At 45.4% G+C, this 27177-nt stretch overlaps 1 protein-coding gene and 1 long non-coding RNA gene across 6 annotated transcripts in view; one reads left to right on the plus strand and one right to left on the minus strand.

The window, feature by feature from the left end:
* The window catches only part of ZCCHC7 (zinc finger CCHC-type containing 7), a 105178-nt gene extending 83474 nt beyond the window's left edge, over positions 1–21704 (minus strand). For 2 of the 4 annotated variants that reach the window (XM_090132345.1, XM_031609537.2), the window contains exons 1-3: positions 21626–21704; positions 18540–18661; positions 14913–15614 (exon numbers count right to left, since the gene is read on the minus strand). In XM_090132345.1, the coding sequence (XP_089988471.1) occupies positions 14913–15597 (685 nt within the window). In that variant the 5' untranslated portion in view covers positions 15598–15614; positions 18540–18661; positions 21626–21704. Of the gene's footprint in view, positions 1–14912; positions 15615–18539; positions 18662–20920; positions 21440–21625 lie in introns of those variants that run through there. The other 2 variants (XM_031609538.2, XM_031609539.2) reach the window with 2 other exon arrangements.
* A 75-nt stretch (positions 21705–21779) lies between these two features.
* On the plus strand, positions 21780–24540 carry LOC116239441 (uncharacterized). 2 transcript variants are annotated; one of them, XR_016461568.1, is made up of 2 exons: positions 21780–22834; positions 23536–24540. It is a non-coding gene; the product is annotated as an uncharacterized LOC116239441 (long non-coding RNA). The 2 variants fall into 2 exon arrangements; XR_004169124.2 differs by having other exon boundaries at positions 21780–22315.
* The last annotated feature ends 2637 nt before the right edge of the window (positions 24541–27177 follow it).

A 27177-nucleotide genomic window follows, 5' to 3' on the forward strand; every position in this document is an offset into this window, starting at 1 on the left:
TGGCAGGGCTGAGGGCTGGCAGTGGAGTGCCCTGAGATGCAGTCTGGACAATATTTGGTGCCTTTCCTTGCAGGGCCACAGAACGGCTCAGGAAATTGGTGAAAAGCAAATAAACTCTGCAGGTCTTCACACAACACATTTACTATACGGGCAAGGACATAAATTAGAAATTGGAAAAAATTAGCGGTTCTCCCCCTGTGCTTTGCAGCAGGATTGATCAGGCACTCCTTGAAGCAGCCTCAGCTTTTTGTCACAGAGATGAGCAGTGGTTTAGACTGTAAGAACCCAGACAGAAAAACGAGTTAAAATGCCACCATTCTGAGATGCACAAAGTGATAGTAATCTCATTTTAAAGAAAGTCAACGAGATGACTGAGCATTTACAAGAGAATGTGACCTGTGGCAAGAATTTAATCCAACAGGACAGTGTGTTTACAAATTCCCCTGTGTCCCAGGGACGAAAGAGCACTTGTCTGGGACAGCCTCTGAATGCCAGCCTGCTCCTTTGATCCAAAGCAGCTCCTCCGCATCACGTTAAACAAGCCCCGCTTTACAGCGCTGGTACAGCAGTAAGAGCAAGCCTTCAACACTCAGATCTGATCTGTGCAGCTGCTGATAAATGCAAGAAGCTGAAACCTTCGAGAAAACTGTCAGCAGTTAGCACAGCCCAACAACTTGTATTATTTCCTCCTCCTCTCTCATTTATCTTCACAGACGAAGGACGAAGCACCGCTGCAGCAAAATGAACACAAGAGCTGTCCTGACATACAAAACACATCAAACATTTTTACAGATCTGCGCCTTGCCACCGCTGTATGAGAGCTTAAATTTCTCTGACAGAGGATAGATATATTAGAAATTCAGTCATTATTCAACTTTCAGAATAACCCACGTATGATTCACACGGAGTACTCGTTTTAATTTCTTACACGTGACCAAAAAAAGAGTTTTCTTATAAACACAGCGGTCACCATCACTGTAAGCACTTTTAATGATCAGCAGTCAAACCAGGATTTTACCTGTTTCCTTCCTGCTTTTTATTTATAGTTTTTAAAGGATCATCACACGTTCTAAGGAATCTGTCTTCTCTCCAGCCGTTAAACCAAAGAAGAAATAGCAGAGGTTACTTTAAGAGATATGTTTCAGTGGCTCACGTTCTGATAAATCACACCATGACTTCTGTAGAAGATTTACGAGACAGCTACTGTGGTGTTAAAACCACCTTTGAAGGAGTATGTTTCGATACACACGTGCTAACAGCTATTCCTGCTACAAATCATCCCCTAAGCACACTTCTATTCCTGTGTACATTCTCTAACATTTCCCTCTTAAACTTATCTTTCTTTTTGCATCAGAAAATGAGAACTAAATAAAATTGGAATTTATATTTGCCCGTTTTTGCTGGTTTAAGAAGATTACTTAAATGCAAGAAGCTTAATATTTTGCAAATTCCTTTCATCCAATTTTCTGGTGCATTACAAGCCATTGATACTTTGGTCCAGGACAAAATGCAGCTGAACTTACTGGAGTTAACGCCTTACCAGCAGCCTCTGGACAACAGCTTAACACAACTGCAGGGTTTTTCTTGAAGGCTGTTCTATTGTTGGCTTGGTTTTTTGTTTGTTTTTTCCTAATTGCCTATTTTGAGTTTAAATTTAATACAAAACTAAAACATATCTCTTCTTAAGCACTACGCCTGAAATGTTTTGTATTTAACATCTGCAGGTTTGGAAATGCCATATAGGCACAAATGCCTGGGTTTTGGTGCAAACTGATTAATTCGTTCAACAAAATTTGTCCATAAAGAGCTGAAATCCACAGAGGTAACATTTGCTTCTGCAAAGGTGCAGTTACAGTTCATACTGAAGTTCTAGACTGATCCTACAGTTCGTATAAATATTAAAGAAATTGCTCTGCTGGCAGCTCTCCATGTAACTGTGCTAAAAGAAATTACAGTTCCAGAAAGCTCAAACTTAAAACATGAATAAGCAAGTATCCCACGTTTCAGGTGGGCTGCAAAAATTCCCATCTTTTCTCTGATGTCTTTTTCAGACCACCCCACTCTCAGTTTTACTCCTGAACTAAAACCACTCGTAAATCACTGATGGTTTTGTACCCTCCTCCTCCAAACTGTTCAGCACAATTCTTCTCCCCTCTGTGACGTGCAGTGTCCAGCACACAATGCATTCTGCATGGATCACAGAGAGAAGCTGTGTTAGTCATTTGTGACAATGCATAAAATACCACTGAAATATGCAGTTCTTTACTTCTTTCACTACGTCTCAAGAATACTAGAAAATATAGAACTGAGTGTATTTTTTAACATACAAATTGGATTTCACTGCTTTGACCAAACAGCTGAAAAATACCTTTTTTTTTTTTTTAAACACAGAGTATAAGTAGAGTAGAGTGTGTGGACTATACAGCTGAATATGGGGAGGGTTAACACTGTGACCTGATTGCTGCTTGGATCAACCACATCATTCCTCAACTGTTTTCAACTGTAAGCAACATTTCTGCTCTGATCACCTGTCTGAACCACCAGCTCCGAGCCACACTGCCACTGGATGGCAATGAGAACTTGAAGTTTTAAGCACGTGAGCAAGCTATAGCAGTCTGAAATTGATTCCTTCCTGCCATTTTGCTTTTCCTTCCTTTTTTCTTCTCACGTTTTCCTGGATGAGAAATATTTAAACAGACACTTGTCCTTCACTCATTGCATATAGAATCGCACCCTGTAGAGGATCCCACTCTGCTGACAAACCTCAAATTTAGTAATAGACTTACATTTCGGAGAACAAACTGAAAAGGTTTTATTGACAGTCTGAATTTCCCATTTGGAATGGATTAACATTTTTTCCTTCTCTTTCAAATCCTTGCATTAACTGCCCTGCGCAATTATTTTCGTGATTTCCTCATTAACTAACAATAATTATGCCATTTCAGAACAAGTCACATAATGTGACGTAAGAGAAGAGCTACCCTCTTCCTCTGAGACACGACGGTGACTTCACTGCTGTTACTCCCAGGCCCAGACTCACCCTGGAGACTCCTGGTCAGTCACACGGATGCAGATGACTGTAGCTTTCACTGCAGGATCCTGTTGATTTCGGGTGGTACAGCTGCAGTTAAAACTAACGTAATCACCTTAGAGAAGATCAGTTATAAAGTGTGGTTTTACCTCTCTTGGCAAACCTCAGAAGCATAAAGGCACACTGCCCTATTACAGAACATTTCCTGCTGTTTCGAGTTACTGGTAACGTGTTTTTTTAATACCTGCACAGTGCCAACGCTGTTGTGTGTAATACAGATTGGTATGGGCCTACCTGCAGCTTGCACAGCAGGGACATTCAGACCCTTGCTATTTGACTCCAGGCAGCTGTGCTGTATGCAGCAGGTACTGCTGGCACCACAACCCACCAATGCTGCGTTTCCTTCGTGTTTTTAAGTTCCTCCTTGCTGAAAAGTAGCCAAAGGAAAGAAATAAAAGCTTTAATGAACTTATCCTTAGTAATCGGTCAATCCATTTTAAGTTTTTTTTTTTTCCTTTTTAACGACACTGTAAGAAAAGTAAAAATTTAAAAAGCCTGTCTTTTGGGTTCTTGAGAAGACTGCTCCCTCCCTCAAAGCACTACAGACTGAAAGCCTCACAAATTAACGAAGGTTTAGTCGACTTCTGACATCCAGAAAGAAAATCAAAAGGAGGTGGGAGGATGATCTCTCCAACAACGGATGGAGAATAGTCAGCAAGCCATCTGAGAAGGTTTTATGTCATATGAATACATCAGAAGTATTTGACTTGCTTGCTTAGGAACAGTTATCAACTAACATACTCAGCAACTGCTAGTTAACATCTCACGACTACTGTCCCATGAATGAAAAGTCCCTCTAATTCCAGGGGCACTCCTAGGCTGCTGTGTCTGTGCACAGCCAGGCGTGGGTCCCACGACTGTGCTTTTGCTCTGTGCCGACCTTTTCACTCCGGTGCAGCGTTGGATGGTTAACAGCTGTCTGCCCTGCTTTGCTCACCTGCACCGACCGCCCTTCGCTGTGCTAAAACAACGTGAGCCAAAAAGAAGTTAGCTCTCCCTTCTTTTCCAAGCTGATACAACTGTGTTTCACTGCATCCTCACGCGCTGCAGACTCTTTCATCTGCTCTTTCCAAGTGGAGCCCACTGAGTAACAATTCTCCAACCTACCTTCTCATACAAGGGCGAGCATTTTTCAGCTTTTGTCCCTTAGGGATGTGTGTGTGTGCCATTCTGTCACTGGTGTACAACAAAGCAGCATCATTTCTTATCTGGAAGCCCCTGCAGCATGAAGGCTCAGATACAGAACAGTGTGTACACCCCCCAGCTAAGGCCTCAGGGAAAGTGAGATTGAACAAAACGAGTTAAACCGGCCTTTTCCAACCATTCTGTTTTCTGAGCTTGGTGACTCTGTGGCCATTGCAAAGCAGAGCTTGTTTTCAAGGTAAACTGCCAGTACTTGGGTTCAGAGTTCTCTATGAGCAGTGCTGCTTCTGCCCTGAAAGCAAAGGCCATGAAAACAAAGCTGACAGCAATCAGACGCCCAGGACAGAGCTCCAGCAATCTGAGTCTGCCACCTACGTAACCAAACGTCGAGAAAACATCGCAAGGAGAGAAAGAAGTCATAATGAACCTCTCCGATGAGAAACTAATTGGTACAAAGTACACAGCAGCTTACATTTAATCCCGCTAATCACCGCAGCAAAGACAAGCCAGCAGCTCGCTTCTCAGCCACCGTGGGCGAGCAGGCTGAGCCGCAGCGTGACAAAGCCAAGGCAGAGCCTGGCCCAAGTGCAGGACACCCATCCCGGCCAGCGTGGGCTGGGCTCTTCTCAGCACTGCCCTGCCAGGGCTGGGCTCCTGCATCCTGGACAGGGCGGCAGGTGCAGCTCGGTGTGCTCCTGTGCGAGTGGCACTGCGGCCACGGCTGCTGTGCTTCAGGGCAGGGCTGGCAGGATGGATAGGCAGGGCCAGCAGGCAGGAGGGCAGAGCAGCCAGAGGCTCCTGGTAGGGCAGGCAGCGCTGGTGCTGGGCTGTGGTATGGGGCTGTGCACAGAAGCACAGAAGCTTCCCCTGCTGGGAAGTATTTTATTTTCCACAGTCCCTCCTCCACTGGGCTTATTCACCTTTATTTATTTATTGGTAAAGAAAAGCTATAATGAAATCAAATCTCCATTTGCAGATAAACTGCAAGTAAAACAGCACCTGTTCCACCTGCAGAAGTCTGCTGCACCAAAAAAACAAAACAAAACAAAATCCCACGCCCCCAGGAAAATAAAACAACTGGAAAAGACAAACAGGTCCCCAGTTTTACGTTTGTTTTTTTTTTTTTTTTTTTTTTTTTACCAGAAGGGCACTGCACAGCGCCTAGAACATTGCAAACTTCTTTTTTTTTTTTTTTTGCTTTTTAAATATCTAGAGATTGAAAATTTCCCAAAACGCACTGCTCTTAAAATGACGCTCAAATAATAATAATAATAATAATACGACTCTCACTACCAGCACCGACAGACTTCAAAAAAATAAAATAAAATAAACCCCACGGAGAACAAAGTTTCTTCAGTAGCAACTCACCAAAAGAAAGGCACAGAGCAGCTCCTGCGGGGAGCTGAACTGCACACACTGCTGATGCCCAGCTGAGCTGCTCCGCTGCTGCGATGGCCGATAACTCGCACTCAAACAGATAATTCTGTTTTAAATTTCGTGCTAAAACAAAACTATCAGCATCAAAAGCCAAGGAGAAACTCACCCTGCAAGGCTGTACACCTCTAATATTTACCCGCTCGGTTTTACTGCTGGAAACGTCAGCAGCGCAGTTAAAACAGTTAGGAAATGATGTATGCCCCGAAAGCAGGAGGCTGGGAACAGTTCTGTATGAAACTGGACTACCGCACTTGGAAACCTACCACATGGGTGCCACTGACCCCCATCCAGGCTACAAACACATCCTCACGTCTCACAGACGCACTCTGACTGCTTTCACTTTGCTTTTCTTGAGAAAGCCACGCATCAGCTATTCCACGCGGACAGAGCGCAGACAGCGAAGCTGAAGCTCGACCTGCAGATGTAAAATTAAGCACCCCCAATAAATGCATTTAGATACGTTCACACAGCAGCAGCAGTGCTTTTATATAGTCATAGCCGTACTCAAACGCATCCCCACGGCAGAGCTGCTCAGAGCTGAGCACACAGCAGGTTTCATGCCAGACTGAGCCCAGTGTTGTGAGGGGAGGGGGAATCCCCAGACCTCCGCTGCTAAAGTTTTAAAAGGCAAAGATACACAGCTATCGGCTACTGGCTTACCTTCAGGGCAGCAAGTGCAATGCCAGAGAACTACTGTCAACACAGAGGCTGAGGGGCACCCAGCACATCACAGCCCCTGCTTTGCCAGGGCAGAGAAAACTCAAGAGTTTCATCACACGGTTTCAGAAAGAGACCGAAAAAAGCATCTGGCAGGGTCTGTGCCTGCCCCAGCCCTGCCCCCCTCCCCCCGCACCTCTCCTCCTCTTCTGGTGCTTTGGGTTTTTGTTTTTTTTAAGAAAGAGGATTCCATGGAGAAATATTTACCAAGTATTCAGACTGCCCGATGAGGGCTTTGCTCTTTTCTCATGCTTCGGGTCTCCAGGCAGAGGAGCATGCCACAACAGCCCGTGCAGCAAGCTCAGCAACAAAGTGCAGTGAAACCTATCCACTATGACTGGAGGGCAGCCCTATCACAAAAAAAAAGAAAAAAGATGCATCCAGCAAGGTTCTTTCAGTATCTGCAAGTATTTCCCACTGCCTACACTTTTCAAGAACAGAAACGATCAAAGGGAACAAAACCAGCAAACAAGTATCAGATTTGGCATTGTACAAGGCAGCAAAATAATTCACGGATTTAGCACCAAAACGGTGACAAAATGTTTTTCAACCAAGGTTTGAAATGCACTTTGTGTATTATTTTATAAAATGTGAGGGCGATGGCTTTCACCATTCACACAACGAGGCATTTATTTCCATGCACACCAGGAGTCCAGCTGAGTAGACGGTGCTCGTTTTCTTACTTTCTCACTTCTGTGGGTGCCATCATTCCCCTGTGCACGCGGGAGGTGGTCAGCACTGCTGCACAAATGCAAAAAGGGAGACGAACGCAACCATCATCACACAAAGCGAGGAAAGAGGAAAGGGTCAGCATCGAGGACACGAAACACTGGTGCAAAACAATTTTCGTACCCAAGAAGAATCACCTTAAACAACAGCTAAAACTTTCACATTAATGGGAATGCATCAGCACTAACTGCAAAACCTAAGGACAGAAGCTGAGCAGCACACCGTCGCCTGGCCCATCCGCCTGCAGGTGCCGTGCCCACAGCAGCCTCCTGCCTCTGGGATGCTGCTGCTCCTTTGCTAGCACAGCAGGAGAGCAGGCAGCAGTTGGTGCTGAGCTGTGGGAAGCACAGGGTGTACTGAGTCAACAGCACCAGCTTGCATGGAGGGCTCTGGCCAAACTCTCACCTGTGCAGAGCTTGGCTGGAGATTTGAGGAGTTATTTCCATTTACACCTGGAGATCTGAAGCTGTTTGAGCAGTGTGAAGGGAAAGGAAGTGAAACGAGAAACTGAAAGAGAGCTCAGGACTGCCTTCATCTTGAAATACGCCGGGCTGTTGGCTCACTGCTGGTGAATAACATCATATGTGCCTCCACGCATACCAACTCCCTGCCCAAGGACACACAGCTATTGCTCAGAAAAGCTACTGCAGGGCAGTTGTTCAGTATGAAAAACAGTAAGAAAATGCATGCAATGTTTGTAACTAAGCATACTGGAAGAACCAGTTACATACCCCAACAGAGCACATAGGTGAGCATCAGTCACCCAGAATGTTACCTGCTCTTACACCAACGCACAGCACAGGTAATATAGCAGGTATTTGTTATATTTGTTATTCCAGACAAAACAAACAAACAAACTCCTGAATACCAACTGTCACAGATGTAGTGGTGACTGTGATGGTATCACAACACGAGTCTCCTCTGCATTTGAGTAAGAAACTTACAAAAGGACCTGCAGCACTGCACGTGTGCCCATCTCACAGCACAGCCCAGCACGCTAACAGATTAAACCTGCACAGCAGCTCCCGTGCACACCACAAAGATGCAGAGTGAGCTCTGCAGCAGAGGCCTTGCCACCTCCAAAACACACCCAACTGCAGCCCAGGGGTTCACAAAATGAAGCCTTTGCCACTCCTGTGCAAAACCCCTGTGCACGTCCCTTTTGCTCAGTGCTCTGAAACACAAACCACCTTCGCTAGGTGCTTCTGTAAGCAGGAAGACACATAATGAACCATCAGCATGCAACCATCGTACACCCACCATATTCCTCTTCTCACCTTCAGATTTTCATTCTGTTTTAAACTTCATAGATCTTTTTTTTTTCCACCCACCCTTGTCCCAGGCCCACGTTTACTTGGCTCACGGGCCAACTCACACTTAATTCTTTCCCTTTGTGAACTTGGGTCCCAGTATATTCTCCATTGCCTCTGAAATACTTTTATTTTTCAATTAGTTAAAAATCTCAAACTTCTCCTCTAAGAGAACTGAATTAATTCCCCATCTGCCTTTAAGATTCAGCTGCAGTGAGGGGTTTTCCAGAGACCCAAACAGATAGGGACAAGGAAGAAAGATCAAACTGATGACAGAAGTAGGGGGAGAAAACACCCTTACAACAATCAACAGAACAGAGGGGGGGAAAAAAAAAAAAAAGAAAAAGAAAAAAAAAAGAAGAAAGAAAGAAAAAAAGGGAGGAAAAAAAGGGAAAAAGTCACTCAGAATATATGACCATGTAAGCATGGGCACTCTTGCAGAAAACCTAGTCAGCAATCCTAAGCCATGGGAAATTTAAATTAGAGCCAGGGTCTACAATAGGCAGAGAAATCCACACAGATAAAAGGGGCTGCCAAGGCTGCAGGTAGAGTTAGTCAGATATTCTCAGGTTTCCAAAAGAACTTTATTAGTTTTATTAATTTTTTTTTTCTTTTTTTAAATAATCAAGAGATTCGAGTGTATCCACATTACACGGCAAAGAAGATTAAGCTTTTTCCTTTAATCAAAATATCCATATGCATGCGCTGTATCTCCCAAACGTAGGTGGATTCCCACTGCTTATTACAGCTCTGGGGTGCATTCTGTTACAGTAACTCATGCACAAAGCGCTCTGGCACATGTAAGCAAAGCTTCAGAGTCAGATTTTTGAATATTCTGCACAGGACTGTGCAGAGGTAAAAGGAAATGAATGGCCATGTGTCTCAAAGAAGCCACTCAAAACACTGGTAGCAAACAAAGGATGCTTCCCCCTGAGCATGGCTGGTGGAGATAAAAGCACACACCAAACTTACACAAGGCTCCCATTTCCATTTTGACTCCGTTAGCTGCAGAAAACCCCATCCTGCACCGACTTATAGGGAAAGGCAGAAAGAAAATTATTTCAAATTCCTTAAAAAAAAAAAAATTAGGCTTTTGTTGTTTTTTTTTTTTGGCTTTCATTCACTGAATGTTTTTTTTTTTTTTTTTTTTTTTGAAGTATGTTAAATGAGATACTTGTTTACTACAGACAAAAATGGGTGCTTAGAAGCATGCCTAGGCTCAGTAAAAATGGAAAGAGATGCTAAAATGAGAAGGGGGAAAACCTGCTCTGGAAAAACTAGCTTACACTTTATTTCACGGATGTTATTTCCTGTGGCATAGGGCACTGTAACAGGACAAAATCTGATGTAAAACACCTCAAGTAAAATACATTATTCCTTGAATGCTCTTTTCCTTTCCTAACTATTATTGACCATTAAGCTTAAGAACATTTGCATTTAAGCAAGTGCCAGAATGCAGTCCATCAAGAAATCACCTCAGGTATTCAGGCAGACCACCTGAGAAAACACATCTGAGCAGCTCCTGTAACAACCTGCAAACTTCAGCTGACTTCTGTACCTTCTGTTCTCAGCTTTACAGATTCAAAACCGAGCGGGCAAAGTGCACTGCACAAACTTGGCAGGCACAGGGCATGACAGAATCAGCCCCTTGACTCCAAAAGGTGCTGCAAAGGACGAGGAACTGGAAGGCAGCTGGACACTGATGCTGCAGCTTCAACAGCTGTCTTTCCAAAAGCCACGAGGACAAAAGTGCAGCAATAGACGGGAGAGGAAATACATGTCACAAGGAAGCTTTTAATGAAGGAATGGATGAAAGTCTTCCAGCTGTGGGAGATTTAACATTCTTACTAAATATACTCTTGCTGCAAAGTGGAGGCAGGTGTAGGAGGGGAGAGCTCTCCTTCACAGACCTAGGAACGTCCCAGCACTTATAAACGAGTTCTGTACATTTAATAAACAGCAGAAATCGCACGCTTTCCCATGAATTCTAATCATTTAAAAATCCAGGAAAATCGTACTCAAGATCTGGATCTTCTGATCGACCCGCACTTACAATGCCCACGGAGGTGGTTAGGGTGCTTTTTGCAAAGCAGATGGCTTTGCAGCAGAGTCCACTGTTGTAAAGGCCACGCAAGGAAGCCGTAGGATGAGCAGCAGGGTGCAAGTAACGCTGTCAGCTGTTGGTTGCTGCCTTCAGATCTGGCCTGGTGTGGTTGTTTGGGTGCCTCATTCACTCCCAAGCTGGGTGTTACCTGACCACAGGGAAGCGACGTCCAAGTGGGTAAAAATCCCTGCAGCCACACTGAGGGCTTTCCCCTACTCCCCAGTATTTCTCTGTACGCAGAAGGAGAAAGCTAGCACTCACCTTCACACCTCAAGAAATTTAAAGTTGGCAGACGTGGCCACATCTGCTCAGAAAACTACTAATGTATGGCAGAGTTGCATTTCACAGAAACAGGGGGACAAATGCAGTGGTAGGCAAGCAATAACAACAAGTGAAGGGCATATAAAGCCTCTCAAAAAGGAAAAGAACAGGAAGGGGAGAAAAAGCTTTCATCTCTGTTCAAGGGCACTGCTTGTGGACCAATAGCCTGCAAACTATTAAATGAAGACAGACAGGGCGAATGTCCAGGTACAATTCAGAAACCAGAGCTCATTTTGCCAGAGAAAGGCTGTCTCTCCCTGTTACAGCAGAAAGCGGCTGAAGCTAGAAGGCCACACAGGGAGCAGATTTCTCTGAGCACCGCAGGACATGAGAAATTATGTTATTTGTTGGTTAAGAATATTGAAAATGACAAGGCTGCTAGACTAGAGCAAGGCAAGCATGGAGGAGTAGAGCAGAGCCTCAGCACCTCTATTTCAGGCACTCAGACAAGGCAGCAGACTCCTTCAGCAATGGATACAAGAGGCTGCTCCTACAATCCAGGAGCTGCTCACGTTTCAGTCCCTGTTTACACCAGAGGCAAACAGAGCACTGCACATGCTAGCACACTGCTGCTGGAGGTCTGTCCACTGACTCACTCACATGCTCTCCTGGGGAGCTGCTCTGGTCCACCTCCTGTCACAAGGGGCTCAAACAGTGATTTGTACACTGTGCAGTCAGCTGAAGATTTGATCTTCTTGAGAAACTCAGAACAGAGGGCTGTGCAAAGATTCTCTTTGAGAGGATAATTTGCTAACACAAATATATATATTTTTTTAATTCCCTTCTTTCCTTAGATTTAAGTCGTTTAAGTTTCAACAAAGGAGTCCTTTAGAATTTGGGAGATAAGGCAGTCTAAAGCTCAGTATACAAATTATTGTTACTTTACGTTAAGAAGAGTTACGGCTCCTATTTCCTAAAGCTATTTCAATTCTGTTTGGGCTGTTAGTTACATACACACGTATATACAAAACACATAGTTGCTGTAAACCTCTGTCCCTGCATCATCATTGCTACATGCACTGGAAAGAAGAATGGCTGAGCAAAACTTCTCTGCACTGGAGCTACCTGAATAACACTCACCAGAATTTCAGACACTGCTGAAAAATGTGGGATGAAGCTGGAGTTCAGCTCACCACTGTATTTTACACATCAGGGCTTGTGTCAGGGCTGAAGATCAGTGCCACACTGTTCTGGGTTTCCTTAGGGCAGATACATGATTAATTTGGTCAAAATTAGAAAGAAACATGCAAATGTTAAGATGTTCTGCAAAGTACTACAGATGCAGAATGCAAGAACCTTAAATGGAATCAAAGATGTGTGTATAAACCAAACCCCACCAGTTCTGTATGTCTCAGCTCTCCAAGCACAAGGGTTCTGTAACGCATCCCTGGGGTGAGGCAAGGCACAGGGGGGAAATTCTCAAGAAGCTCAGCAGTAGGAGTGAGGCAAAAAAAAAAAAAAAAAAAAATCAGAACAGTTATATTTGTGAGCTGCTTGTGTGACTCTGGCTTCAAATTCAAGCACCTCAGAAAAATATGCACATCTCCTACATTAAATGAAGCATTTCTAGTTTTGAAGATTATGGCAAGTTTATACAGCGAAGGAAAATTCTACCATCATCTTCTTAGAACATGGCTTGCTTGTTATCAGTATCTAAGAACGAGATCATCAAACACAGTATTACGTTTGCTAATAAACATACCACACAAACCTTCTGCTGATGTTAACCTTGCATAAGAATCTTTAGGAACCTCCCTCAGCATGCTGTTGTTAGAAGAGTACAAAGAACGAAGCCATAAATTTTCATTTTCATGTCTCTCCTAGTAAGCATAGTCATTCTGATAAATTAATTCCATTCTGTTGCCCAAAACGTATGTAACGATGACATTTGCTTACTGTCTCAAATGCTGTTTAAAGACTTTTCTGTCTTTGTTTTTTGGGGGGGGGAAAACTTCACTGCTAGCATCAGCAGTTTTAGAACAGAAACCGAGGAAATATATGGAGTAAACTGAATAAAAGAAATGCAACTCCAGGTCATTTGCCTGCCCTGTTAGTTATGAGGAAAAAAAATACAAAAACACCAGAAAGCATAATAACCACACTATGTACAAAACAGCATTGCTGCCACAAAAGTCAACATTTGGCCCCAACCACTTGCTTCCCAACAGGTAATTAAAGAAATAAATCCCACAAACTAATTCACTCTAGTCTTGAACAAAAAAGCAGAACACAAAAATATAAGAAGATGAATGGAATTTAAGCAACTTCAAGATAACTAGTAGCAACTGCAGTTTAGAATAATTAAAATGATTTATGGGGAGAAAAAGTGACATACATTCTGAATATAATGTGGCTGCCTGGGGCTCTGGCATGGTAAATGCATGCTCTGCCATTCTTCTGGCATCACACTGGGAAATTTCCCCCACCTCTGAAGTTTGGGCAATCACATTGAAGTCACTGAACAATCACCTGAGACTGAAGGCACAACACAGTCTAGTTAGCAGCAGACCAGGATAACTATGTAAAGACATACATGAGAGAAATGGAGAAGAAAAATGGTAGTGAACATTTGCAGGCAAGGAAGAGATGCTTTAGAAGAAAGGCATTTCTCCATTTTCTCAACAAGTTTAGTGCCAACATACGAACAGTAACATCAAAACGTCACCAGTATCAGCCTGCACACTAGCACCATAGAACATTTCATTTCCCTGCATCCCAAAACTTTCTCATTTATACGCATTTCTAACAAAAATTCTGGTACATATATGTATATGGGAAAAAAATCCAGCAATCTAGCAGTGCTCTAGCAGCCAGAGATATGATGATTACAAACATGTTTTTAAAATCTGTCTCGTTAGCCACATTTATTCATTTTCTACACAGAATCACAGAATGGCCAGGGTTGGAAGGGACCTCAAGGATCACGTATCTCCAACCCTGGCCACCATGCAGGGCCACCAACCTCCACATTTAACACCAGTCCAGGCTGCCCAGGGCCCCATCCAACCTGGCCTTGAACACCTCCAGGGATGGACGGGGCATCCACAGCCTCTCTGGGCAGCTGTTCCAGCACCTCACCACCCTCTCTGTAAAGAACTTCCCCCTGACATTTAACCTAAGTCTCCCCTCCCTCAACTTCAAATCATATCCCCTCGTCCTGCTGTTATCTACCCTTTCAAAGAGTTGATTCCCCTCCTCTTTGTACAGTACCCAGGAAGAACATTTTACAAAACACTAAAATGCTTGGTATTTAATCTTAATGACTTTGAATTATACAATGCAGAAAACATACAAGAAGTTGCAGTAAATTTTAGACAAACAGTCCCAACTGCACCAGACCCTGAAAGGAGAGTTTACATAATCTGGTCCTTGGGAAGGGGACTCAGCACCGGTCTCCCCTCTGTTCCTTCCCATATCCTGTTACAGTTCATCCACTTCTACAGTTGAAATAGCCTTGGTTTGGCATACACTAAAGGCCTGAAAAACATTTGTGTCTCCACAGCTTAAGGCAATGAGGCAAAGGAGACAGGTCAGACGGGTAGAAATCTCAACACACAAGAAGAGAAATGACGCTGGATTATAAGGACTATTTATTTTCCTGCCCTACAGTATTTTCAGTAAACTTTTTATTGTTATGCCATTCCTGACACCGATTTTATATCTTTCATTCCCAAAATAATTTTTTCCTACTTGCTTCATGTACGATAATAAACCACTGTATTCTCTTTTTATCTCATACCATACTTGTCATTCACGACTATGAAATATGCAGGAACGTCTGAAAGTTCACAGCATGCATCATTCTGACATGGCTTCTGAATTTCCACCAGCAAAAATGTTGTTTTCACAGCTCCTTAAAAGTACATGCTTACATATATGACACTACTGAAATAACAATGTTATATAAGGCTACTTCCATCATTGCACACTTCCATTTGATTTCTGTTAATCCTCCAAAAACATCAGTGCATTTTACAACACCTTTTTAAAGTACCAGTTTTGCTGCAGACAAATCAATTCACATACAGAAGAGTAAACAAGTGAGAAATAAAGTACTAACCTTCCCCAATGGGAGCTCCACAGCCTTCAAGGTTCAGCATTATGTCTTTGTCTTTGTCATCTGCACTGCATCCCAAAAGCATCCAGCTCTCAACATTATCGCTTTCAGATATCATGCTCTCCTCCTCATCATTTGAGCTATCATCTATTACCAGCACCTCTTGGACGGTGAGAGGTCCAGAACTAACGGAGGTACATTTCCCACTGTGACCTTGCCTTGAAACTTCTGCGTCTGATCCTGCAGTATATGGAGCATTACGTTCAGTGGCTTTGGCACGATCTGCTAGGGAAGATCCATGGATTTGTATTTTACCTTCAGCTAAAGAGCTTGTTGACTTTCGCGCTTTGCTTTTGTAAACGCTATCTTCCTCTGGTGTATCGGACAAGATAATGATCTCGGGGTCATCTGAAATCTGACCATCACAATCGTGCAGTTCAACAATATTCTTGTCTTCAAGTGGTGCCACAGTTAGACCTGGACTCTGGTCTGTGAATTCTGCAACATCTTCCGCTTCTTCAGACACCTCCAGTGAGCTGATTTCAGCAAGATTTTGGGAATAGTGGACCTGGCTGTAGAGATGAAATTCCACCTCACTATCAATACTTGGCTCAGAGGACGAATCCTCACGGTAAAGTTCATCTTCATATACATCACTCTCCTCCGTGTCTTCAGATTCATAAAGCATTCTGGAAACCAAATTATCTATAAGAAACACAAAAGTTCTATCAGTATGCTCATGAACATATGCCTAAAAATATCTTTCAAACGACACCTGTGGTCTTTCTGCAATTGCTAAGATTAGTAGTTGTGCTCTGCATATAGCGGACAGCATACAGCAGAGTTTACAACAACAAAAATTAATGTTGTAAAAAGGGACAGCAAAACCTAAGCAAGGGTGCATTTTGCTTCATGTTACCTATTACTTTAACCTAAACTACTTTGACTTCTCACAACTGTGGAAGATCTCATATTCCTTCCAACCATTCAAAACCAAGGTTTCTGTGTGGATCAGGAGACAAGTGAGTTTCAGATCCAGGTTTTGATTGTTCCTCCAATCAGTATCAGTGCTGCATACTTTGCAAATCATGTTACTAAGAAATGCCTTATATGCATATATTCTCTCAAGGAACTGGCAAGTAGCAGCAATATTTTATAGAAGTAAGTTGAAGCACATCTACACCTGGGCTGCAAAGTCACCTGAGCTGTCAGTTCACTGTTTAATCCCAGGACAAGAATTACTCACAGCATGGTACAGAAACAGCCCAAAGCAGTGTGAATGAGCTCAGGTCAGAAGGCAGTAAAAAAAAAAAACACATATAAAAAGGTAAGCATACAAATCCGTGGCCTTTATACAAACCAAATGTCAGAACCAGACTGAGTTACAGTGCCTCAAAAAGGCACTTTGACATGAGTAAGGTATACCTGCAAGCAGTATCTGCCCAGCTCATCATGAGCCAGATCTCCACACTCTTACCAGTTCAGCAATAGTTATCTACAATTTTTAATGGCTTTTTTGGCAGATCTAGAATTAAAGCCTGAAATGTCTCTTTTCTTGAAGGCAGCAATACTGCTTCTTAAACAAGATGCAGTCACAACTGGATGATGGGACAGAGAGCACTCTCAGCAAGCTTGCAGATGATGCAAAATTTGGAGGAGTGGTTTATATACCAGATGATCATACTGTCATTCGGGTCTATCTAAGTGGCCAGGATAAATGGGCAGACAGGTTCCTGAATGAAGATAAATACAATGGCCTACGCAGCTGGGAAGAGAAAGAGCTTGGGAGCTAACTGCCTGGAAAAGCAAGTTTGCAAAAAAGGACTGCAGAATGGTGTAAGTTTGCCACAAGCCAAAATACTTTTACAAAAAGCCAGTATGCTGGGCTCTTGAAGAATATCAACAGAAGGTCCAAGGAAGTGATAATGCTCTCAGATGTGTAGTTTGATTTTTGGGTTGTTCTCTGAGGAGCCAGGCACTTGATGATCCTTGTGGGTCCCTTCTATCTCAGAATATTCTATCACTCGTTCACTTTACACCTGCAGTGCTGTGTATGGCTCTGGGCTCTCCCACAGCAGGAAAACATGAATGTATTAGAGTGAGTGCAGTGCCTAAAACAATTAAGGGACTGGAGCATCTGCCACATGAGAGGCTGCAATAGCTGGGACAGTTCAGTGTGGAAGGCTCAGGGTGTCTTGCTGATGTACATAAGAACCTGATGGAGGACCAAAGAAAATAGACCCAGGTTCTTCCAAGTTGTGTCTAACAACATGACAAGAAACAACAGGGACAAAATAAAATACAGATTTCTCTTGAAGCTCTACCGTTAATTAAATTCAAAATTTAATGGGGCTCTGAACAAACTTCACCCAGTTACACTGCTTTGACTCAAGATAGTTGGATTAGATCACCTCTAGAATTTCCTTCCAGCATCATCTGTTCTGTGATCCTGACCAAGTCAAAGCTATTTCTGGAGTTGACCATATACCCACTAGCCAGACATAAAATTCAAAGGTATTCTGAAGTTACTTTGTCTACTTCGTGGGCTGCATACTTTAATTTACATGCACATATCATGCATGGAGGAGAGGAAAGAAGATACTTTCTCTAAAAAGTCTGTTTCTGTGTTACAGTTAGCCCTACGGAAGCCAGCATGTTTTCAGGGAATTAAAAACTGCCAGACATCAGTTTTATGGTTATGAAAGTGACATGGTACCCTATACAGATACACAAGTATAAAAAGTTAGATTTGGGAGTCCTAGGTGTAAATAATTCGTATGGTACTCAAAGAACCCAAAAGCTCTCTCTATGGCAGCTTTCTGTGAGCATCCCATCAGAGTTCCACCTTGATCATGATAAACTTGTCCTCACCTGCATTCCTGCTACATCAGAAGTCAAACTCAAAGTCAGAGGAAAACTTCCACCAGCACCCCTCCCCATACACACAAAAAAAGGCAGAAACATGTAAGACATGACTCCAAAGCAGGAAAATGTAATGGCTATCGTAGAATGGCTTGGGCTGTGAGAGACCGTAAAGATCATCTACCTTCAGCCTCCCTTCAGCCGTGGGCATCCACTAGTCCAGGCTGCCCAGGGCCCCACGTACTCAGGCCTTTAACACTTCCCAGGATAGTCAGCATACATTTTTCAATCTCACCTGCATAGCTGATGAAGTCACTTTTACAATCACTCACTTTGATCATATCCAAAGAGCATCAGAACCCTACTCTCTCATTTTTAAGTGGGATCACCCTTCTACATAGATCTTAACCTGCTTCAGTCCACAGTATGAGAATAAAAGCAGAGCTGGAACTAATAAGGCAAATTTAGAATATTAGTCAACAGTTATGGGAAATGATGAAAAAAAACCTTTCAGCAAAGTAGGAAATCAAAGAATGCACCTGAAGCATACAAAACTTTTAGTGATACTAGAAAACACAACTTAATTCACTCTTTCCTCTGCTCCTGTCAGCCACTGTACAAAGTCACACCACGTAAATCATATCTGAATACATTCATCAAAACAAGACCATTGGATCTGAAGTGTCAAAGAATATCCACGTAGCTCACTTACAGACACATCATGGTGAAGGACAAGGATAAAAGGAGGCAGCACTGCACTACACTTACTGTGATCTAAACTCCCCAGTCTATTGAGTCTCAGGAGAGTTGACAGCTCGTCCTCCTTTCAGGTCCTTGAGGTATGGAACTATGAAAGGCTCTTTGTCTTGCCCAGCATACATGTCAGGACACTGAGAAATGAGAAACATCAAACATCAGCATAACAAAATAACGCAAAGATACCAATTTCTACCATTCACTGCTGTAGAATTCAGGCAAAAGCTGTGTCCTACCACTTACTCAGCATGAGAAATACATGTCAAGCACAACCAAAGCAAGCAAAAACACTACCTCCAAGAGTGAGAAAAGAAGCTCAACAGAAAGATTTGCTGTTTTTCTGATTGACGAAGTACAGCAATTTCTTACTAACATTTAGACAACAAGCAACAGTAAAAATCTTTTTGCTACAGCTGGAGCATGACAGAGACTTAGGCAAACGCTTGCAAAGGATAGGTAATGGGCAATGCAAACAGAGCCAGACAAAGACAAAAATAAATCACAAAACAAGTTAAATCACTGGGTCCCATGAGAACTCCACTCCTTCATCAACTGGAATCCTCCTGCTACCTGAACACACTGCATGTGTTTCCTCAAAAGCATCTGACTGCCTCTTTGGTAGGCCTTAAGAAGGAACTTCAAGTGAAGGGCTAATAATGTAAAAAAGAAAAACAAACCAAAACCCAAACTACAGCAATCTGAGTTTCTTTTAACCATCCTTGAACAAAACTCCAGGTGGCCATATCTAGAAATTGCTGAGGGGTAGGGATGGCATTTTCTCAGGAGATTTACAAGGACAGCTCACCAGCACATTTTGTTTAGTTCAGTCAAATGGAACTCCTTACTTGGTAAAATAGCAAACATTGGCAGCTGTACAGCTGCAGTCAGAAATGAGATGCTTATGGTGACTTGCAGGCAAAAACAGAGGAGCACCAGCTAGCTAATCAGAGCAGTGATAAGGTTGCATGTGGGAAGCTACCCTCTCAGTCAAAACTTCAAATCAGTTTGGAATGCTCAGATTTTAGGTGAACACAGAAGATGCTTCCAATAAGAGCCAGTAACATTCCCAGGCCAGTCTTTCCCATGTTACTTCTGCTTCATCTGCTTTGTTTCTTCCCACCATCTCCTCCTTTTGTCTCCTTAACTACTTCTGCTCTCTAACATCAACTCCTGCGCACTTACAGAGCTCACAGGACAACAGCCTCCTTCCCTCCTCCTCTTGCCATTTCAACTTCACCTGGTGCCTAACTTCACGTACTGAGTCTTTTTTGAAAACAAACAAAGAAATAAATATAACGGAAAAAAAAGAGATTATTTCATCCTCTAGTGTTGCAAAAATTACTTTTCAGATAAGTGCAGTGTTCCCATCACAAACCACGAGTGAATTCCAGCATTTCAATATTTCTCTTGCTTCCTGCTTGGCCTGTGCAGTAATATAAAATGTAATATTTTATGAGAGAGGCTGTACTGAAAATACAGCAACAAATATATTCTTTGGTGTCTTAAGGAGTAAAGGAAAAACAAATGCTTATAATCAGTATCTCTGATACAGAGTGAGACAACTACAAAAAATGGAAAAGAAAGATATATTGAAGAAAATATGAAAAACTTGCTAAAATCACAGGTCGGTACCAGAACAGAGGTTAAGATATCAGCATGGGAGCATCAGTAGTCTGTATAGATTTGTGCAAAACATTTTTCTTTTCTGGTTTTCTATTTAGTCATATTTGTAACATTTAAGCTGACCAGTACTTCAGACTGTTAAGGCACTGCACCTGTACAGCCGGCACAAAATTGATAAAGACTTTAAATCTAGAAGCACAATAAAGTGAAATCCTTCATTTCACCTGCGAGGAGTGTTTCTGGGCCCTCCCTCAGAAGTAGCACACCTCCTTGTCATTGACAGCAGCAGTCAAAACCATCAACTTTTATGAAGCACAACATCAAAGTGAAGATCATGTCTTTGTTCTTCTCGCGCACCCTGTGAAGGCACGCAAATGCCAAACAGACACCACAACAACACAGTCATTACCACAGCTCAGTGTTGGGAGTGGGCTCTTTTCTTCACCTGCACCGTGTTTCTGTAGCATATGTAATACAGCTCTCATCTGGGCACCAGGGATAACCCAGCTGTGCTCAAAGCAGGAAGCAACAACTCTGTCTGGATGCCTGGGGTGAGAGGTGCTGCCCCAGACAGCAGAGCAGCTCCTGGACGGGCGCACTGGAAGCAGAGCAGAAGTGCCCTGCTGGTAAAACACTTCAGAACAGCTGCCTGAACTCCTTCCCCACAGCTTTTCAGGAAGTGAGCCCTGAGAAGGGCCTACAGCACTTACTGCCTCGGTTACAAATAGGACAGAGAGAAAGACAGAGCATTCACCACAAAGCTCCCTCACCTTTACACTTACTGCCAGCTATTTCCAGCTAAGTTCAGCCACTCGTTTCTGACGAGAATGACATGCACTGCTCTATGCTGATAGAAAACTGATTTCTTTTTTTTTTTTTTTAACGTTGACTTGTGTTTGAGAAAACGTTTATTTCCTGTCACTTCTTTATACACACTGCAAACGAATCCAAAGGAAAGACCAGAACATTGGAAGAGGGAAAAGGAGACCTACACCTTCCAGAGACCATCGAGGAAAACAAAACAAAACAAAACAAAAACACAACACAACGGAGTACAACAAAACGCAGAGCTTATGCCGGCCCTTGGGAAGGCTTTTCCCTCCGCTCAGTCCAACGTCCTCAGCCGGGGACGGGCCTCGAGCGGTGCGAGCGCGCAGGGAGCAGGCAGGGCAGGGCAGGGCAGGGCAGGGCGGGAGGCTCGGCTCGGCCCCTGCACAGCCACACAGCGCGAAGGCAGCGCCGCGTGAGCCGGGCCGGCCCGCGCCGGGGGAAACGCGAGGTCCGGGCCGGGAGCGCCGCGGCGGAAGGGAGGCACCCGGCCAACGAGCCGGGCCCAGCGGCACGGGAACCGCCGGAAAGCGGCCGCGGGGAACCGCGGGGAGCCGGGAGCGGCCGGCGGGCAGCCCGGGAGGGAGCGCGGCCGGGCCGGGGGCAGGCGGCGGGAGGGGGCAGGGCGGCGCCGCTCTCATACTCACTGCTGGCCGCACCGGGACACGCCGAGCCGGAAGTGGCGGCGTCCGGCCCGCCCCCCTACAGCACGTGTTTCCGGTCCCGCCCCCGCATTCCACCCCTCCCGGCGGGCCGGGCGCGGGTCGGGCGCTCGGGCCGGGATGGCGGCGGGGCGGCGGCCGAGGGAGCGGCGCGGGCCGCGGAGGGGGAGGGCCGGGGGGCTGAGGGAAGGGCCGTGCCCGGACTGCGCAGCTCCGCGGGCGGCGCGCCGCTGGAGCTCGGGGAGCGACGGCACGGCGCCCGTACGCGGCTGTGCGCTGCCGTGCGAGCCGGGCCGGGGATCGGCCGGCCTTCCGCGTGGGATGTCACGGGCCGACAAGGCGCCGAGCGAGACGGAGCACGGCGAGCAGCGAGGGGCGGATTGGGCGCTGCCCGCGGACGTGCTGCGCGTCGCCGAGGAGCGACCGGGACCTCGCGCGGCCGTGAGGAAGGGAAGCGGCGGCCTCCAGCCCGGGCTGCGTGCCGAACTCCGCCGTCGAGGCACGGCCGGACGGGAGCGCCACGTACCGCCCTGAGCGGCGGCGGGCTCGGAGGACGCGGAGGACTTGGCCGCTCCCGTTTTGGAGGAGAAGAGAGCTGTCACAGCTCAAACGGACAACCCTTTCGGAGGATGGGGCTTGCTGGGTGGAAGCTGCTTGATGGCGCACGGCTTGCAGGTGCTGGCATCCAAAGGGTGTTAAAACCACCTACACCGTCCTCCCTCTATGATTCTAGCTCCAGAAATAAGCGTTTTAAGTGATATTTTGCAGAGCCCGAGTGTGTGTCTCACTGGGTCTATAAGGGACTGGCACCTCCCAGTGCAGGACAGCTGCCCGTTCCCCGATTAGCTAAAGAGCAGTTTTTCCTCTTCCTACTCCAGTCTTCTTGCAGGGATGTATTTGAATTTTAGAATTAACTTCCTCTGCCCTGGAGAGATAAAGCAAGCATTGGACATTTTCGAGACTAATACGCAGTTGTACGAGGGATTGCCTGAAACCAGAATGTTTAATTGAACCTGGCTTTTCTCATCAGTTAGTACTTCTGAATATGATAATTTCACCAAAAGTAAAGATTCTGAGCTGAATTTCTTTACCGGATGGTTTTATCTTCTGCTCTGATGGATAGAGGTTAAAGATTTTTCTATGCATCTTATTGAAGATAAAAATGCAAAGGGAGCTTAAACTTCAACACGTGAGGTAAAAATTCCCTCTGTACAAGAATGTATTTCAGAAAGCAAATCAACATTATTTAGGGAAATTGTCAGTGATGTCCTGGTACCTTTCTGGAATGTGCTAGAAAGCTGGACATACTGGTTATGGTGTTTTGATTTCCTGTTCAAATACTTGCAAAGGGAAGAGAGAGCCATTTTCACTTAACAACTAATTCTTCAGTGCACTGTGCACTGCGAGGTAACTTCGTTTCACCTCTTCCTCTTCTAAGCAGATCTGTTTAGGAGAAGGAACATTTCATTTTTAAATATTCTGTCATTACTGCTTACAGCTTTTGGTTGAACTGCTGTAAGGCTGGTCTTCCACTGCAGGGGTATGCTGTGCAAAGCAGACCTCAGCAGCTGGCACCTTTAGCTGTGATTTAAAAATGGGTAACTGCAAAACCCATCAAAGATACGGCAGAGGCTGAAGCGGAAGCCTTGGAGGCCAGCAGACAGTCAACAGTTTAGCAAGGGAAGAGACAGGACAAATACCTCTGTGTCCTGTGAAAGTAACCCCCTCTGCCCTGCAAGCACCATGCAGCATATAATGTAGGGGTGGAAGACAAGAGTGGGGGTTGGTCTGGAAACTCACACATCTACTGAAAGTAGAAGGTACAGAGGTGTTGGAGAGGATAAAACTCCTGGCTCCATGCTTACCCCCTGAGAGAGCTTCCTCTCTTTCCACAGGACCAGCAAGCCTTGTGGCCAGCAGTCCGGACTGCCAGCATCAACCCTGCTGCCTGCAATTGCAGCTGGGGCAGGATGTGACTGCCAAGGACAAGCTGCTGTGAGTGTGATGTGGTGCAGCATTATTTGTGGATGGGGGGGAGGAAGGGGTAAGTAGTACGTGCTGCTAGGGAGGACCAGTCTTGCTTTATGAGTTGAAACAGGCCCAATTTATCATTCTTGTTAATGTCACCACACAATTTCTAATGCTCCCATATATATCTGTGTACGTACATTTAATGGGAAATGTTCTCTCTTCTGTCGTACCCACAAAGGCTGGCTGACTCTGGACACTACCAGCTGGCTGTTTTCCCAGATAACTGCCTTGGCAGCTCAAGGTAACATGCTGCTGATGCTGACCACAAGGGATCATTCTCTTAGGGCCTGCTAGCAATCCCTGAGGCACCAGGCATGGTGCTGAGCATGCTTTCCCAGTGGACCCCCAAGGGACAGCCCAGAGCTTTCACTTTCCATTTTTGTAAGCCTTTATATAGGGACTTTCCTAATACTGCATTTTCAACATTACTGGCATGTAATTGCAGCCTGTGTGTTGAGTCTGGGAACATTAGCATGTATGTGTTGGCTGGAAAAGTGTGTCTTGAAGGGCAAAATGATCCAGTTCTCTCATCCCCCAGGCTTTGGGCCAGTAATGAAGAAAAATGAACAACCTGCAAGTAGGAAGGTTTTCTTTCCTAGCTGCCTGCAGGCAGACCCTAGGAACAGAAACAGAACTATGGCACCTGATATATGCAGCAGGTAATTTCCAGCAATCTAATCATGATATCTTTCAGAAGAATACTGTTTGGTTTTTTTCCTACCTCTACTTATTACAAAAACCCTCTCAAATGTATCCAAAATTAACTGTTGTAAAACAATTGTAGAACATTGCAAAACATTGCTGTTGATATGACAAGAGGATGAAATTGAGTTGTAATACAATAGGCAATTGCCTGGGCCCTAAGGACACTGATGCACATTCCTGTCCTGAGGCTGTCTGACCCTGCTGCCCTTCACCAAGCTTCGTCTTGATGTCCTGGCCCAGCCCTATTTAAACATGTTTGTGATGACCCTGTGATGGACACTTGGTGTGGCTCGTATTGCTCAGCTTTGCATCAGTGTAGATGGGTAAGGGAAAGCAGTACAAAATTTTCCTCCAAGTGCATGCTGATAGCATTCATAGTTAGCCTCCCTCTGTAAGAGTTCGTGTCTTTCCCAGCACTTGCAACACAGTTTTTTCTAGTTCAGCAAATTCTGTGTGCAGGTGAGGTCAAGAGGAGACAGAACGACTTTTACTGAGCCTGTCTGGAAAACAGTCACTGCTGTAAAGGGTGAAGCACAGTATGTTGTGCAGCACTGACTTTGCCTTCATATGGCATAGAAAAAGTAAGGTCACTTGTTTGCCTTCATGTCTTTTACTTCTCCTTGAAGAAACAGCCCTCCTCAGAGCTTGTAGGTCATACAGTCCAAACTGCCTCCACCCTGGGAGGGGAAGGGCCATAGGTCCACTGTACAGATGTGTATGTTGCTGCTGCGGAGCATTTTTGGGTTGCCTGCACTACATGCAATGGGATTTACATGTGATGCTCTCAGGCAGTGACGATTTCACACATGCTCCCTTTCACACTTAACCAGACTGAATCCTCCTTCATGAACGATGAGCTGTCTTGCATCTGGACTCAGTGCCAACCTTTCACATCCTCTGAGCACCTCCCATGTGGTATGCACTGACTTGTGCAATCACTGGAAGGCCCTGAGCATGGAGATTCGGGCTCCAAGACGCACCGCCAACTAGAAGAGAAGGGCTGGCAGCCCCTTTTTGTTGGGTTGCTGATGCTGTGAGCCCCCTGTCCTCCACATTCTGCTGGGTTTTGCTTCCTGTGGGGAGGACATCCCGTTTACTTCCCAAGATCCTAAAGGTAGATGGGGTCATTCAGAAATGCTGCAGAGGAGAATTTGCAACATCTCCAACTGCTTGGAGACAGTTCAGGTCCCCGAATCTTCCAGACTGCAAAAATCCAGTTGTTACTACACCACAAGCTTTAAGCATTTTAAGAGTAAAAGGGAAAAAATGTGGAGGTTTCCCACGTGTGTAAACTGGCATTATACAGTCCAGATGCCAGTAGGTGGCACCCAAGAATGTGCAGCTCTGTTGGTAGGCTCTGTGCAAGCCTCGCTGCTTGTGGGCTGCAGCACCTCGGTGCTGTCAGCCTCTGCTCTCCCCGCGGCCACGAGGAAACCTGCAGGACTCTTCCTCTTTTTAATGTATGATTTCAAGTGCTGTAGGAAACGCTGTGGAGAAATCCGGAGTTATACTCAGCAGTGCTACTTGTTGTTAAGGTGCCCACGCGTGGGTGCTACTTTCTGTTGCCTGTAGGTTCACTTCACATCAGTCCTGTGTGGTGAGATGGCCTGTGGGACTTTGCTTAGAATGTGCAGCTAGATAGAGTTGGCCTGTCTGAGAGCATTGCTGGGGAATAACATGAGTCTTGGCCATGTTACTGGTCTTTTTTGCAATGTTTCTTCCAGTCCAGAAAAACATGAGAATGCAACTGAAGAGTGCAGGCCTGCAAGGAAGTCAAACTAAGCGTGCATAGCCAAGTTTTTAAGGTCTTAGTTTTGCAGTCCACTGAAAGTTATTTATACCTGGGCTCATGTAAGGAGATGGGTTGTGTTTGTGACTGGTTTCCTGTGCTGAGTGATGCTGTCAATGACTCGTGCAAGCAATGCCCAACAGCCATAGTGCCTACATCCAGCAGCTGCAAGCAAGGATTGCTTTTGTGTGGTGGTTGGGCTGAGAGTTCCATTTTTGTCGGTCCTGGACTGCTAAAATGCACACAGCTTAGGGGATGAGGCAGTTCTGTCCCTCGAGGTGTGGAGGCAGAGCTGCTCCATCAGCACGAGCACCTGGCTGGGCAGAAGGCCTCTCACAGGGCTTAGGGCTGCAAAGAAGCTGGGTTTGTCCAGGGAACACCAGGCAGGAGAGCAAGAAGGAGATAAAGCAGATGAGCCACTAACAAATAAACGAGGTGGCAGCTGCCTCCTATTGTCACCTCCAGTTTGTTGTGCTCAAAGGCTGAAATGCCCTAGCCAGGAACATCCCTTTCGGAAGGCTTTGCGCTGAACTGGGGGGGGAAAGCCGTCGTAGGAACGCCGGCAGACCTCGAGGCGCTGGGCGGCTTCCCCTGCTGGGTCCCACCGGGGAAACCTCCCGGACCCGGCGTTGCGCGGCTGTGCATCCCGCACGACGTCCCGACTTGCGGCCCGTGCTCGCCGCAGGAACGGGAGCACTCAGAAGTTAATTAAATTCCCACCCACCACCTGGCCCGCTCCTCCTCCTCCCGGTGCTCTGCTTTGCAGCTTCAACAGAACAGCGGGAGAGGGGAGGGAGTGTAATTACGGAGCTCCACGGAGCCAGCTCCGCGGCGCCTCACGGCTTGTTAGTTACAGCTTCGGCTGCGCCGCTTCGCGGAGGGTCGGCGGGGAGAACGGAGCGGGGGGCGGGAGCGGCGAGGGCGGGCGGCAGCCTGCGGGGCGGCCCCGGGGAGAAGGCAGGGCGAGGGGATGGAGAGGCAGGGAGAAGGGAAAGAGGGAACGGGAGCGAGG

This window comes from Phasianus colchicus, chromosome Z (genome assembly GCF_987193195.1).
Source record: "Phasianus colchicus chromosome Z, bPhaCol1.hap1.1, whole genome shotgun sequence".
Taxonomy (NCBI): Eukaryota; Metazoa; Chordata; class Aves; order Galliformes; family Phasianidae; genus Phasianus; species Phasianus colchicus.